General features: G+C 54.0%; 1 protein-coding gene across 1 annotated transcript; it reads left to right on the top strand.

The window, feature by feature from the left end:
• Positions 1-1905: 1905 nt before the first annotated feature.
• On the top strand, positions 1906-14268 carry Tas1r2 (taste 1 receptor member 2). Its single transcript, XM_050150945.1, has 6 exons — positions 1906-2096; positions 3926-4226; positions 6951-7727; positions 9114-9323; positions 12030-12153; positions 13340-14268. Exons 1-6 carry the CDS (start codon positions 1906-1908, stop codon positions 14266-14268), a joined length of 2532 nt encoding a protein of 843 aa, XP_050006902.1.
• Positions 14269-14706: the final 438 nt, after the last annotated feature.

Genomic DNA, 14706 nt, shown 5'->3' with positions numbered 1-14706 from the left:
CACTGGCCTCCAGGCTTACTGACTTGAGCCTGGTGATAGATGGTGAGAACCCCCTCCTGCAGCTTGCCCTCTGACCTCCATCCACTCACCCTAGCGTGTTGTGCACACGATAAATTAGAAAATTCATTTTGATCTCACCCTTCACAGCAGCGCATAAAATGTATCTTATCCCGCCCGTGTCCCTGATGGGGACGCCGAAGGACACGTGAGTGGCGGGATACCAGTACCTGAGGAAATGATGGCCCAAGCTTTAGTTTCCATCCCTGGATGTTAAGCCATGGGACACCACTACAGCTTCTTGTCCAGGCTGCCTGGTGGATTCCCAGCCCTGACCCTTCAGGTTCTCAGCTGGGGACCAGATGAGAAGGTTCTGGGGGGGGGGGCAGCCCAGAGAGCGGGACTCTTGGCAAATGAGGACCATTCAGCCTCAGTATCTGTCCTGGAGGCTGCACACCCAGTGGGGACGGGGACCTGTTGATGGGCTCCATGGTCCTGCCGGGTTAGTCTAGGCCATGGCAGCCTGTGAGGGCAGTGGCTTAGCTACCTTTCACGGATGAACAGGAGGGGGGCTCATCAGCGTGGTGAGGCGAGAGTGACGCTCTCATCCCCTTGCAGAGAGCACCCCACTTCTACAGAACCTCTTCAGACTTTTTTAGGCTCTCCCCCAGCCCCGGACTCTGGTAGCCCAGGCTAGCCTCAAACTCTCTGTCCTAGCTAGCTTCTGTTGCAGTGATAAAATATGGACCAAGAGCAACTCGTGGAGGAAACAGTTCTTCTCTGCATATAGGCTATAGTGCACCGTGGAGGGGAGTTGGGGCAGTAACCTTGGGGGCGGGAGCTGAAGCAGAGGCTGCGGAGGGGTGCTGCTTATGGGCTTGCTCCCCGGGGCTGGCTCACTTTGCTCTCTCATACCATGGGGTAGCATCTTCCACAGTGAGCTGAGCCCTCCTACTTCTACCATGAATCAAGAAGCCCCCTCTAGAGGTCTGCCCCCAGGCCAGTGTGATGGAGGCACCTCCATAGTCGAGGTCCCTCTTCCCAGATGACTTGAGTTGGTGTCAAGTTGACAAGTAACCAACCAGCACCCTGTAGAGCAAAGGCTCCAGTTCCTGAGTGTTAGACACTAGCCCTATAGCATCTAACCCTATATACCCAGCCACCCTTGAGGTGTCTTCTAACAGCCCATGATGTTGAAGGAGGGGCTGTGGAGGCCCAGCCTGTGGGGACCCAGTGCAGACCTCCCCAGCACTCACCGCCCAGTGTCCCAACAAGGTAGACTGGCCTTGAAGGAAGGCCCACACCCCCTGCATTCTAAGCTAGCTCAGAGCCCAGTGTGTTCAGGAGGAGGGTAGGTGCAGAGGCCAGAATTAAAGAGACAAGAAAAGGTATAAAGGTCATGAGGGCACAGAGTGGAAGGTGGTGGGGTAAGGAGCTTGGGTCGCCAGGAGTCCCCACCCTATGCGTGGTGGAGGCAGCTCTGGGTTGCATGCCTACTGGTATGCCTATTCTCATTGTGTGCCGAGGGAGACACAAAACCAATGGACCAGGTGGGCTCGCTGTGCCCACGGCCATCCCCTCTGACTTCCCTATGTGCTTTGCATGTCCACCACGGCTGGCTGTCACCTTCACAGCCAGTGGCCACACAGGTAATGAGCTCAGGCAGAAGGCTGGGTGTGGCCACATCGTGAAGATCCCTTGTCCTTCCAGGGCACGCAGGCCCCGCTGGGCCCCAGAACTACATCCTGCTCTAGCCTCTGTTCTTCTCCAGAGCCTTTAAGGCTGTCCGCCTGTCCCCAGGCAGGATTGTCACTATGTAAATGTCTTTGCAAATGCCTCGCTGTGGAGTGACAGGCTCCTCAGTGAGGTAGTGGCAGTAGTGGCATCTAAAGCTGTAACTTCGCTGTCATGGGGCCCCGAGCAAGGACACTCCACCTGCTGCTTCTCCTGCTCCACGCTCTGACAAAGCCAGGCGAGCTGATAGAGAACTCCGACTTCCACCTGGCTGGGGACTACCTCCTGGGTGGCCTCTTTTCTCTCCATGCCAACGTGAAGAGCATCTCCCACCTCAGCTACCTGCAGGTGCCGAGGTGCAACGAGTGAGTCCCCGTACAAAGCTACAAGTTTTGGTGGGACAAGGCATGGAGTCAGGGCCTGGGAAAGCACAGTCCTCAGAAGGCCGAGCTAGGGCCCCAGATGCTTCTCCTCATTCATTGCTAACCCCCCAATCCTGGAGCCAGCCTGCTGGTCTCCTGCGCCTCTGAAATTTGAAGCAGTTGTGTTTGTTACCCTGACCCCTTGATTGCCCCTGTGTTCCGTCCCTGGTAAGACAGGACGTTTAAGCTCACAGGGTCACCACCAAAGCCATCCTCAGCTCCATGTTGGAGCCCCAGGAAGACCATGTCAAAGCCTTGTCTAGATGCCAGGCAAGGCAGAGCCAGGCAGAACGTGGTGTTTGGGTATCCAGTTCCGACATTGGACACTGAGGAGAACTTTGCAGTTTTCAAGGTTGTGGCTGAGGAGACAGGGAGTGCTTCCAGGCCTGGAGAGGCCTCCTCCTCCCCTCTCTGTGAGCCCTTTGGGGTGACAGCACCACTTAGAGCCCTAGTGCACACTGGAGCCATCCTGACCTTGCCCAGGAAGTGGAAGATACTGGGAGATGGGGAAGAGGGAGGCAGAGAGGAAAGGCTGGCTGAGGGTTGCCCATGGGAATTCCTCTTAGATGACAATGAGGAAGATACTTTGTGGGCTTGAGGCTGGTGATGGGGTGGTCCAGGGATGGCACTGAGCGTGGTGCTAGGTTTTCTGATGCCTGTGGTGATGATGACGAGGTTTGTAATGATCACCAGTACCAGTGGCAGAGACATGGCAATGACACTGTTGACTGCAGCCATAATGGTGGTAGTTAGATGGGTATAGGGGCGATGGTGGTGATGGTGAAGGAGGTGGCGGTAGTAGTGGTAATGGTGGTGTTGATGTTAATGGTGGTGGTGATGGTTATTGTGTTGTTTTGATGGTGGTGTTGATGGTATTGGTGGTGTTGATAGTGACTGTTTACAGTTACAATAATAGTGCTTATGCTGGTGATGATGGTACTGATGAGAGCCGTTGTGGTGATGACGTAATGGTAGTGATGGTGGTGAATGTGGTAATGATGGTAATATTGGTGGTGATAGTGGTGTAGTGATAGTGACGGCATATGGTAGCGATGGTGGTAGTGGTGCTGATGGTGGTGGTGGTGGTAGAGACTGTTGATGTTAGGGTAATGTTAATATAGTGGTAGAAATAGTGATATTGGTGTGGTAATGGTGTTATTGATGATGGTACTGCTGTTGATAGCGGCATAGCAGTAGTGACGGCATATGGTAGTGATAATAGCTGTGGTTGTGACGGTGCCATTGTTTGTGATGGTAATGTTGTGTGGTGGTACTGATGGTAGCAATGGTGCTGATGCTGTTGGTGGTGGTGGTAGTGATGTTGGTGATGGTGATGTCGTTGTTATCAGTGATGCTCACAAAGATACAGGAGCAGTGAGGGCAGTGGTGGTGCTGGGATAGGGAGAGATTATGGTGACAGTGGGGATGGTAATCATGGAGGAGATCCTTGTGGGTGTGGGTGGACAATGATATAGATCATAGGACTCACAGCATGGTCACAGGGACAGTGGTGACAGGATATGGTAAATGCTAGAATCTGCTATAATGCTCTTTGTCAAGTTTTCCCACGTGGGGAGAATGGGGCAAAGGTTTGTCTTATCCCTCCTCTCCCTGTGTCCCTGCCCCTCCCTCACAGTGTGAGCCTTTCCCCTCCCTCACAGTGTGATCCCCTCCCTGCAGCCCCTCCCTTACAGTGTGAGCCCCTCCCTCACAGTGTGAGCTCCTCCCCTCCCTGCGGCCCCTCCCCTCCCTCACAGTGTGTGGCCCTGCAGGTTCGAACTGAAGGTGCTGGGCTACAACCTCATGCAGGCCATGCGCTTCGCCGTGGAGGAGATCAACAACTGCAGCAGTCTCCTGCCAGGCGTGCTGCTTGGCTATGAGATGGTGGACGTGTGCTACCTCTCCAACAACATCCATCCTGGGCTCTACTTCCTGGCGCAGGAGGACGACTTCTTCCCCATCCTCAAAGACTACAGCTCCTACATGCCCCACGTGGTGGCCGTCATTGGCCCAGACAACTCTGAGTCTGCCATCACCGTGTCCAACATCCTCTCCCATTTCCTCATGCCACAGGTGATTCCTGGGAGATGTGGCTGGGGAGGGTCAGAGGGCGACTGCCCAGAGGGTAAGAAGCTCATCCCTGTCAGCCATGGTAGGAATATGAGCAGGGGCAGACAGCAGTTCAGGCTTAGAAGGCAGGCTGACATACTGGGAGTCTCTTCACCCCTCTGAGCCTCAGTTTCCCCATCTGTAAAGTGGGCTGATGAAGCTCCATTCAGGACTGTCTGTGGTTGAAGTGATCAACCTGAAGGAGTTTTTAGCACACAGTAAGTGGTCTGCAATGTTTTCATTACCATAAACTGCATCTTTCTCAGGGATGAGAACTAAAGAGCATGCTCAATTGCCTAGCACAAGACCTGACTCACAGTAGGCCCTCAAGGAGTGCTACCCAGGCCTGGGGAGATGGCTCTTTTAGTAGAGTCTTTGTTGTACAAGATCCGGAGTTTGGATCTTGTACGCCCGCATAAAAAGCCAGGACCAGCACTGGGGGCCGAGGATGGGTGGAGACAGGATTCCCTGAGCACACTGGATGGCAAGTCTTGCCAAACTGGTGAGTTCCAGGTTCACTGGCAGGCCTTATCTCCAAAGTAGAGTGGAGAGTGATTGAGGAAGATGCCTAACGTTAACTTCTGGCCTCCACACGTGGGCATATGAACCTATACACACATGCTCACACATACACATGTGTGTGCATAAACACATGTGCACACATTGTGCACACACAAAAAAAGTGCTGATAGTCTGATTGCTATTACCTTTTTAATTTGGGGGGCGGGGCATGAGCTGGGGTCTCTCTACATAGCTGGGGATCTCTCTACATAGTTGGGGGTCTCTCTACATAGCCCTGACTGTCCTAGAACTCCCTTTGTTGATCAGCCTGGCCTCGAACTCAAAGAGATCTGCCTCCCTCTGCCACCCGAGTGCTAGGATTAAAGGAATGTGCTGCTGTGCCTGGCTTCTTTTAAGTTGTTTTGGCTTACATTTTTTTTATGGGAAGAGAATACACACACATGTCATGGCAGGTGTGGAGGGCAGAGAACATTCTGTGGAAGTTGGTTCTCCCCTTCTACCTAGCGGATCTTGGAAGAGTAAACTCATCCTTACGCTGGACGACAAATGCCTTTTCCTTCTCAGTCACATCTTGCAAAGCTCTGACGGCTGTTAATCCGTCACCAGCCACACGGGTGAAAGTGCCCAGTCCGGTAGAGCTGTAGAAGATTAACTGAAGATCAGATTGGTACACAGTAGGCAGGCACACGTATTGGAACTGCTGCTGCAGCCCTTACCTTGTAAAGTACCCAGAGCAGGCGCTAAGTATGTACTAACATGTTGATGTGCAGTGTCTGGTCCAGGACTGAGCTCATCCCTTTATTCATGGAACAACTGTTTCCTGGTCACCTACTGTGTGCCAGGGATGGTTGCAGGTGCTGGGTAAACACCTGGCAACCGAGCACAATCCCTGCCTGCGTGCAGTCTGTCTCTTATGGGAGGACACAGCCAACATGTGTGGATAAGTGAGTGATAGAGTGTGTTAGAAATGCTGGGGTGGAGGTGGAGTAGCCGGGGGTCAAGGTGGAGTAGCCAGGGGTGAAGGTGGAGTAGCTGGAGGTAGAGTAGCCGGGGGTCAAGGTGGAGTAGCCAGGGGTGAAGGTGGAGTAGCTGGAGGGTAGAGTAGCTGGGGTGGAGGTGGAGTAGCGGGGGGTGGGGGATGGAGGTGGAATAGCCGGGGGTGGAGGTGGAGTAGCCAGGGGTCAAGGTGGAGTAGCCGGGGGTGGAGGTAGAATGTTTTGGGTGAAGACTAAAGCAGGCTTGAGAGAACTGGACATTTCAGCGTGGTGATCAGATGGGTTTGCTGACCACAGGACAAAGGCTCAAGGGCTCAGGGGAGTTGTGCAAGCATGGGGGGGGGTGGAGGGAGCGTTCTGGGAAGAAGGGTTGGCGGGTGCAATGGCAAGAGGCACCTGGTGGGCTTACAGAGCAGGGAGAGCCAAGCCAGGGCCTGGAAGAAAGGAGAGGAAGGCAAGAGGCCATGAGGATGGTGGCTGGGATGGCGTGGGGAGGTCGGCGATGGGTCTGGATGGGCACCCTGAAGGGACATCTGAAAGGACTGGCTGATGAGCTCTTGGCCTGACAACTGGAAGGGACAGGTTTGGGTCAAGTTTGAGATGGGAGGCTAACATTCTCAACTCCATACTTGAGGTTCAGGAGGGAGTCTGGGGCCAAAGCTGGATAACGGGGTCACTGACTTGAAACAGTGTTTGTACAAGAGGCTGAATGAGATTTGTGAGGAAGGAGGGGGTGGGGGGGGAGAGAAATGAGGCTGGGAGCCTACACGTTCGGTGCACTGAGGCTGAGGTCACAGCAGAGGAGGTGGGAGTAACCGGGGACCGAGAACTAAGCCTCGTGTGGGGTCTAGGAGGACAGGTGGCCAATGGAGAGGCTGGGACACTGCTGCCAGGAGGAAAACTGTGCTCGGGACATGTGGTCTGAGCTCAGTCAGGATTCCTAAGTGGTGGGAAGGAGACCGATGTGTGACACACAGTAGGTGCCCTGTCAGCAGCAGCAGGTGATGAGGAGACTGACGTGGGTCACCCAGACAAGTCATGGTGTACGGTAGGGTCTCGTAGTTACTATGATGGCCACGGTGATGGCAATGTAAACACATCCCTGGACACTTATGTGTCCCCATACGTCATCAGGGCGACGATGTCAGCTCCTCTGACACCTCTCTGGCAGATCACGTACAGTGCCATCTCTGACAAGCTGCGGGACAAGAGGCGCTTCCCTGCCATGCTTCGCACGGTGCCCAGTGCCACCCATCACGTCGAGGCCATGGTGCAGCTGATGGGCCTCTTCCGCTGGAACTGGATTGTTGTCCTGGTGAGCAACGATGAGTACGGCCGGGAGAACGGCCAGCTGTTGACCCAGCGTCTCATCAACACGGGGGAAATCTGCATTGCCTTCCAGGAGGTTATTCCTGTACCCGAACCCAGCCAGGTCTTGGGGCCTGAGGATCAGATCCAACTGAACAACATCCTTGAGAAGCTGCGGTGGACCACAGCACGTGTTGTGGTGGTGTTCTCACCAGAGCTGGCCCTGAACATCTTCTTCCAGGAGGTGCTGCGGTGGAACATCACCGACCTTGTGTGGATTGCTTCCGAGTCCTGGTCTATTGACCCAGTTCTGCACAAGCTCAAAGACCTGCGTCACACGGGCACTTTCCTGGGCATCACCATCCAGAAGGTGTCCATCCCTGGCTTCAGCAAATTCCGAGTGCGCTATACCAAGCCAGAACGTCCCATGCCCAACAAGACCAACCCACGGGCCACCTGCAACCAGGACTGTGATGCCTGCTTGAACACCACCGAGTTCTACAACGACGCTCTTATACTTTCGGGGGAGCGTGTGGTCTACGGTGTGTACGCGGCCGTCTATGCGGTGGCCCATGCCCTGCACAGATTCCTGCACTGCAACCAGGTCCGCTGCATCAAGGAAACGGTCTACCCGTGGAAGGTGAGGGCCTAACCTTGCAGGCACTGGCTTCCCCCATTCCCATGCTGAGGGACTCAGGGTCTAGGCACAGGGCGTTCCCCTACCTCCAGGTGCCCAGCAAGCACAAAGGTCTGATTTCAAATCCCCAGAACACATGTGAAAAGCTGGGCTTGGCTGTATGTGCCCATAACCCCAGTGCTGGGGAGGTTAGAGATGGAAGGATTGCTGGGGTTGCTAGCTGCCAACTGAGCTCCAGGTTCAGTGAGAGACTCTGTCTCAAGGGAATAAAGTGGACACTTGGTGTCCTCCTCTGAACTCTGCGTAATAACCTATAACATGTACATGCCCCCCCAAGGGCACACCCATGCAGCTTTGCTCTATTTCAGCTATGTGTCTCCACCGCATAGCCTCAGAACCTAGGTCCACTACTCTAAGTACTTAAGGCTTGAACCGTGCAGTTCTTTGAAAGGCATTTGGCTGCCAGCTCGATTTGACTCTCAAGTGCTGAGACCTTGGTAGCCCGCATCATTGTTCGGAGTGGTGCTGCCCCGATTGCTGGGAGCCCACAATGGTGCATCCTTGTGGTTGATCTTTCACACTTAGGGAGACTGAGGCACAGGGATCCAAAGTCACCAAGCCAACTAAGGGCAGAGTTAAGACTGCAATTCAGCTCCGGGCTGCTCTGCTCAGAGCACATTCTAGCTAGCACCGGTTTGGGGAGATGGACTCAGAAAGAGCTGACCTTACGGTGTGGGGCAGTGGGAAGGACTGAGTGCAGGGGAAATTCCAGCTGGCATTTGCTGTTGAGAGGACCCCTGAGGGATGCCCCAGGTGACTTCTAGGGAGAGGAAGGGGAGAAAGTTAGTATCCCCTGTTACTGTTCTAAGTTTTTTTTTCTTAATATTTTTCTTTATATGAGTGTTTGCCCATGTGTTAATCTGTGCACCACATATGTGCAGTGCCTGTGGAGGCCAGAAGAGGGCACTAGACCCACCCTGAACTGGAGTTACAGGTGGTTGTGAGCAGCAATATGGGTGCTGGGAATTGAACCCAGGTCCTTGGAAGAACACTCAGTGCTCTTAACTGCTGAGCCGTCTCTCTAGCCCCCATTCTAAGTTCCTAATGTGGCTCTAGGGCTCAGAAGACAGGGCCCTTCTGCCTCCATTTTTCAGAAAAGGAAATGGAGTCCAGAGAGCTTGAGCAACAGACCCAATGCATCCCAGAGAGCGGCAGACCTGAGGGCTAGCTAGCTCCAGGCACATCAGGCTCCAGAGTCACCCACCACCTGCCAACTGCTGCTTTCCCAATGCTTGCTGCTCACATTTGGCAGGTGTGAAGGCTGATGCAGGGCTGGCAGGACTCTCAAATGTCTGCTCCTGTCTCTGATGATCTTTCTGATCCTTCCAGTTACTCAGGGAGATCTGGAACGTCAACTTCACCCTTCTGGGCAACCGGCTCTTCTTCGACGACCACGGGGACATGCCCATGCTCTTGGACGTCATCCAGTGGCGGTGGGAAGATGGCCAGAATCCCTTCGAAAGCGTTGCCTTCTACTCCCCCACCCATAAAAAACTGACCTACATCAACAATGTGTCCTGGCACACTCCCAGCAACACGGTCAGCTTGGAGGGTAGTGCCCGGGGAGGGGGGGCTTGTCAAGAAGGGCCCTCAGAGATGCATCAGCAATAGCCGGTGGGGCCTCCATTTGGGGGGGCAGGGTCTGGGGTCACGTCCTTCTTTGCCAGCTGAGAAGTATGGTGTGTAAGGTGTGCTGGCTCCAGGAGATGAGGGACTGGGTGGGGGGGCTCTGCTCACAGCCCAGCGATGAAGTGCATACGACCGCTATTTTAGCCTGAGGTGATGGGATTAGGCATGTCCCTTGAGGCTGCCAGAAAATAACTGATAAGAAGCATCTTAAAGAATGAAATGTTTATTTCCGCTGGAGGTCTGAGGGTACCGTTTGTCATGTTGGGGAAGGAAAGACAGCAGGATCCCTGGGTGGCTGATCACACAGCATCCGCAGACAGGAGGAAGAGAGAGACGGATGCTGGTGCTCTGCTCACGTCCTCCTTATTCAGTCTGGGACCCCAGCCCCTGGCATGGTAGTGCCCACACCCAGGGTGGATCTCCCCTCCTCTGCTAAAACTTTCTAGAGATGTCCTCTCAAACATACCCAGAAGTGTTTCCTGCGGAGTCTGTATGGGGACTGAGGCCTCCGCTCTCCCCATGGTATGGACCAGAACACCAAAGGCACAGAGAGGTTGTGGAATATCCTGAAGTCCACACAGCTTGTCTGTGGTTGAGGCTTTCTCTGCATAGCCTTCCTACTATAGCCGGTCATTCAATGTTGAGTTTGTGGAGTCAACCAGGTTGGCTTTGTCTGTTTACTTGACCTCAAACCCCCAGGAGTTCTTTGTCTCAGCTTCTGAAGGCAGAAGCAGAGGGAGAGGTGCCGCTGGCCCCTGCAGAGGCCAGAAACCTTCTTGGCCTCTTTCCTGCTGTTTGGTAGCTTGCTGGCACTCCCTGGCTCTCCTCAGCTCCTTGATGCGCCACTCTGATCTTTGCCTTCTTCTCCTGGTAGTGTCTTTGTGCTCTTGCCAGCGTCCAGATGGCCCCTCTGTGGAAACACACCAGTAGTCTTGGATGAGGGACCCTTCTTTTTCTTAATTACTTATGGGATGACACTGTAATGAATCAGGTTACATATTTAAAGTCATAGGCACTAAGATCGCACATGGGTCTTATTTATTTCGGTCTGAGTTCCCACCGAAACGCAAAGCCCGAGGCAACTGTCTTGTGTGATCAATTATCACAGACATGCCTCCAAGTACCAGGGTTGGGAGATGGGAAATCGAACAGGAGGGAAGAGGAAAAACCAGTCCAAGGGAATGCCCTCAAGCCAGCTGCTGCTGTGAACCGTTGGAGCACCATTTTCCTGTCACCTCCCAAGGACTCGAACTGTGCCCCAAGGGAGCGAACTGGACAGCAGGATTGGCTGGATCCCATGCCCTGGTGGCCACAGGTTGCTCTGTGGATCACGAAGCCCTGTATTTGCAGGTCCCACGTGACCGAGTGCCTAGAAGCTTCAGGTGGACCTCTTACACCACAACCCCACGGCAGAGAGTGAAAGGCATGGCCCAGTAGCTGAGGCGGGGTGCTGGCAACTGAGGGCTGCATGAGATTGTCCCGCTGGAGCCGGGAAGGCCCCAGAGCCGTTGGGATATTGGGCAGCCCTGTCTGTGCAAAGGGGGCATTTGATGGGCAAGTGACAGGTGGCAACCATATTTCTCTTCCACCTCTGGCTGACTACTTGGGAGTGTTGGTAGGCTTCAATCCTACGGTCCCCAGCCCTCAGCTGCCTGGCTGTAAATGGACCTTGGCGGTTATCTCCAAGACAGAGGCATAGCGCTGTTATCAGGTGCCCAGCAGTCTACCCTGCATGCCCCAGCTTCTTGTTAGAACCCAAGCCCCCTCCTTCTGTGACTTTCTCGTTCATTGGTGGGAGGGCCTCAGAGGAACCGAATGGTTTGCCATGGGTCTGTCTCCCCACTAGGTACCAGAATCCCACCCCTAACCCCCTAAAACCTTGACTCTTACAGTCTAGTGCCGCAGTTTTCAAACTGGGGGTACGATCGTCTGGGGGCCACCTAAGACCGTCAGAAAACACAGATATCTACATTATGATTCATAACAGTAGCAAAATTGCAGTTATGAGGTAGCAATGAAATAATTTTATGGTTTGGGGGTCACCACAACATGAGGAAAGGTATTAAAGGGTCACAGCGTTAGGAAAGTGGAGATCCACTGGTCTAGCGATTCGAATGCCAGTAATTTGAGGGGCTTTCTTATTTGTTTGTTTGCTTCTGTACTCTGTGGTGCCGGGGATTAAACCCAAGGTCTTTCGCATGCTAAACAGGAGCTCTACCATCTAGCCATACCTTTCTCTTGCTCCTGCTTTTCCTCTCCCCTCTTTCCTTCTTCATTTCCCTTGCCTCACTCCCTTCCTCTTCCTTCCTTCTTTTCTCTCTTCCTTGTTGACAGGGTCTCTAACACATTATGTAACCAAGAATGAAACTGAGTATCTGATCCTTCTGCCTCCACCTTCTGAGTCCCGAGTTTGCAGGCATGTCCCTTGGGTGCTTTACCAGAGGTGGCGGCTTGGATTAGGCCACAGACAGATGAAACTACAAGAGTCCTGCGAAGACCCAGTCCTAACAGCTGCTCAGACGGGGCCAGGCTCCCCTCTCCTGAGGAGCATCCTGCTAGGTGGCTTCCCAGAGGATGGGGAAAGAGGACTCAGTGTTTCTTGTCTTCCTCCTCCAGATCCCAGTGTCCATGTGTTCCAAGAGCTGCCAGCCTGGGCAGAGGAAAAAGCCCGTGGGTCTCCACCCCTGCTGCTTTGAGTGTATGGACTGCCCACCGGGCACCTACCTCAACCTCTCTACAGGTACAGCTCCCACCGCCCCTGCTCGGCCCTTCTTCAGCAGACCTCAGGTTCTGTTCATGGCTCAGCACCTCTACCTGGAGTTTTCAGGGGTCCCTTCCCTTTTCCAGGGTCTCTGGGGCCTTCCCAGGGAATGTGAGTACCCAGTGGCCAGAAACCATGCCTGGGGCCTCTGTGGTTTCCCATGAAACAAAAACCCCAGGACAGGTTTCTGTGTGGTACTCTGGGATCAGTCCTCACACCGTGTGCCAACCACTTTACTCACTGAGCCATCTACCCAGTCCCATCGACTGAATTCTTGCTTGGAAGACTCTAGAACACCGATTCCTATGTTTGACTTCATACTAGTGTAGCCCAGTTCAGGGCTGAGTGTGAAGCTTTCTCCTGACCTCATTGACTAAGAATTGAGGATTTCACCTTTGTAAAGACACTTGCTGTGTGCCCAGCGGCACGCAGGGCCCTGGCTAAGTGCTGATCAGGTTTGCTGAAGGCGTCTGCTGGCCTGTCTGTCACAGTTGTCAGTGGCCCGAAGAGAGGGGCCAGGCTTTACCGGTCTCCAGAGCTCTCCACCTCTGGTACCTGCCACAATGTCTGCCGCTCAATGGGGCTGGGGACAAATGGTTGATAAAGGGCTTACCTTGTATATACAAGGACATGGGTTTGACTCCCGGAATCCATGTGAAACAGAGGCAGGCCTGATGCTCGTGGAACCAGTGCTGGGGAGGTTGAGACAAGTGGATCCCTGGGGCTCACTGGCCAGTCAGTTTAGCCGACTTACTGAGTTCCAGGCAAGTGGGAGACTGAGTCTCAATGAGAGAGAGAGAGAATGACATATGAGGAATAATACCAATGTTTTTAGCCTGTATACTGCTGTGTACATACACATACACACACACATGTGCGCATGCACGCACACTCACATGTCCAATGCAGGCACACACACACACACACACACACACACACACACACACAAAATGCTAACTGAATGAGGTCCTTGAGGATGTGGTTTTAGGCCTCTCCCACTACGGGGTGATATCTTAACAGAGAGGCTGCAGGGGGTGGGGTGGGCCTTGCTCAGCCACTGCAATAGGAGTCCATTTAGCCTCTCTCTGGCTCAGAGCCCAGGCCCAGAGCACATGGCCTCTCAGGTGGGGTTCTGGTTGACCGGAGATGCTGTGGGTTCTTGCAGATGAGTTTAACTGTTTGCCATGCCCGGGTTCCATGTGGTCCCACAAGAACAACATGGCTTGCTTCAAGCGGCGGCTGTCCTTCCTGGAGTGGAACGAGGTGCCCACCATTGTGGTGACCATACTGGCCGGCCTGGGCTTCTTCAGCACGCTGGCCATCCTGCTGGTCTTCTGGAGACATTTCCAGACACCCATGGTGCGCTCTGCCGGAGGCGCCATGTGCTTCCTGATGCTGGTGCCGCTGCTTCTGGCGTTTGTGATGGTGCCTGTGTATGTGGGACCGCCCACGGTCCTCACGTGTCTCTGCCGCCAGGCTTTCTTCACTGTCTGCTTTTCCATCTGCCTGTCCTGCATCGCGGTGCGCTCCTTCCAGATCGTGTGTGTCTTCAAGATGGCCAGACGCCTGCCACGGGCCTATGGCTTCTGGGTGCGTTACCGTGGGCCTTATGTCTTTGTGGCCTCCATCACGGCCATCAAGGTGGCCCTGGTGGCAAGCAACATGCTGACCACCACCATCAACCCCATTGGTCGGACTGACCCCGAAGACCCTAACATCATGATCCTCTCCTGCCACCCTAATTACCGCAACGGGCTACTGTTCAACACCAGCATGGACCTGCTGCTGTCGGTGATGGGATTCAGTTTTGCTTACATGGGCAAGGAATTGCCCACCAACTACAATGAGGCTAAGTTCATCACTCTTAGCATGACCTTCTCCTTCACCTCCTCCATCTCCCTCTGCACTTTCATGTCCGTCCATGATGGCGTGCTGGTCACCATCATGGACCTCCTGGTCACTGTGCTCAACTTCCTGGCCATCAGCTTGGGATACTTCGGCCCCAAGTGTTACATGATCCTTTTCTACCCAGAGCGCAACACTCCAGCCTACTTTAATAGCATGATCCAGGGCTACACCATGAGGAAGAACTAGCCTCGCCCACCGCCCTCAAGTGGCAGAGACCCCAGCCTGCTGCTGCTGTTCCTATGCCCTTCCTGTCGTTTGGACATTTTTACCCAGCTAGCGCTTGTAAATACCCACACTGCGCTCTTCCCTCCTGCTTTGTTTCACCAGCCAGGAGCTGCCACTCATCTATGGAAGAAGCTGCCCAAGGTGTCCATGGGGTGCCATGGGCAGTCTGATTTATCAGCCTACCGCTGCCATCTGGTGGTCACAGTGAGCACCTGCAGGCTGTGGCCCTTGCCTTCCAGCTGGCTCAAGGCCGGCAGTGGGGTCCAGCATATTCCCTGGCTGTCTTGTGCTTCTGCGTTTCACTTCCAGTTCCCCAGGAAGCATAGATCTGGTCTTCTATGTTCTAATGGAAAGCTGGGCATCGTGGGTCCTTCTTTGCTGCTTACGAATAAACTTTCC

This window comes from Alexandromys fortis, unplaced genomic scaffold, assembly GCF_014885135.2.
Source record: "Alexandromys fortis isolate MF-2015 unplaced genomic scaffold, M_Fortis_MF-2015_v1.1 scaffold_26, whole genome shotgun sequence".
Classification (NCBI taxonomy): domain Eukaryota; kingdom Metazoa; phylum Chordata; class Mammalia; order Rodentia; family Cricetidae; genus Alexandromys; species Alexandromys fortis.
This window is presented reverse-complemented; position numbering and strand designations above follow the sequence as displayed.

Bases quoted from the DNA above. Each gene is read 5' to 3' on its own strand.
- Tas1r2 (XM_050150945.1), top strand. From the start codon at position 1,906: ATGGGGCCCCGAGCAAGGACACTCCACCTGCTGCTTCTCCTGCTCCAC. The intron at 2,097-3,925 runs GTGAGTCCCCGT...GTGGCCCTGCAG, and splicing joins CAGGTGCCGAGGTGCAACGA to GTTCGAACTGAAGGTGCTGG. The intron at 12,154-13,339 runs GTACAGCTCCCA...GGGTTCTTGCAG, and splicing joins CTACCTCAACCTCTCTACAG to ATGAGTTTAACTGTTTGCCA.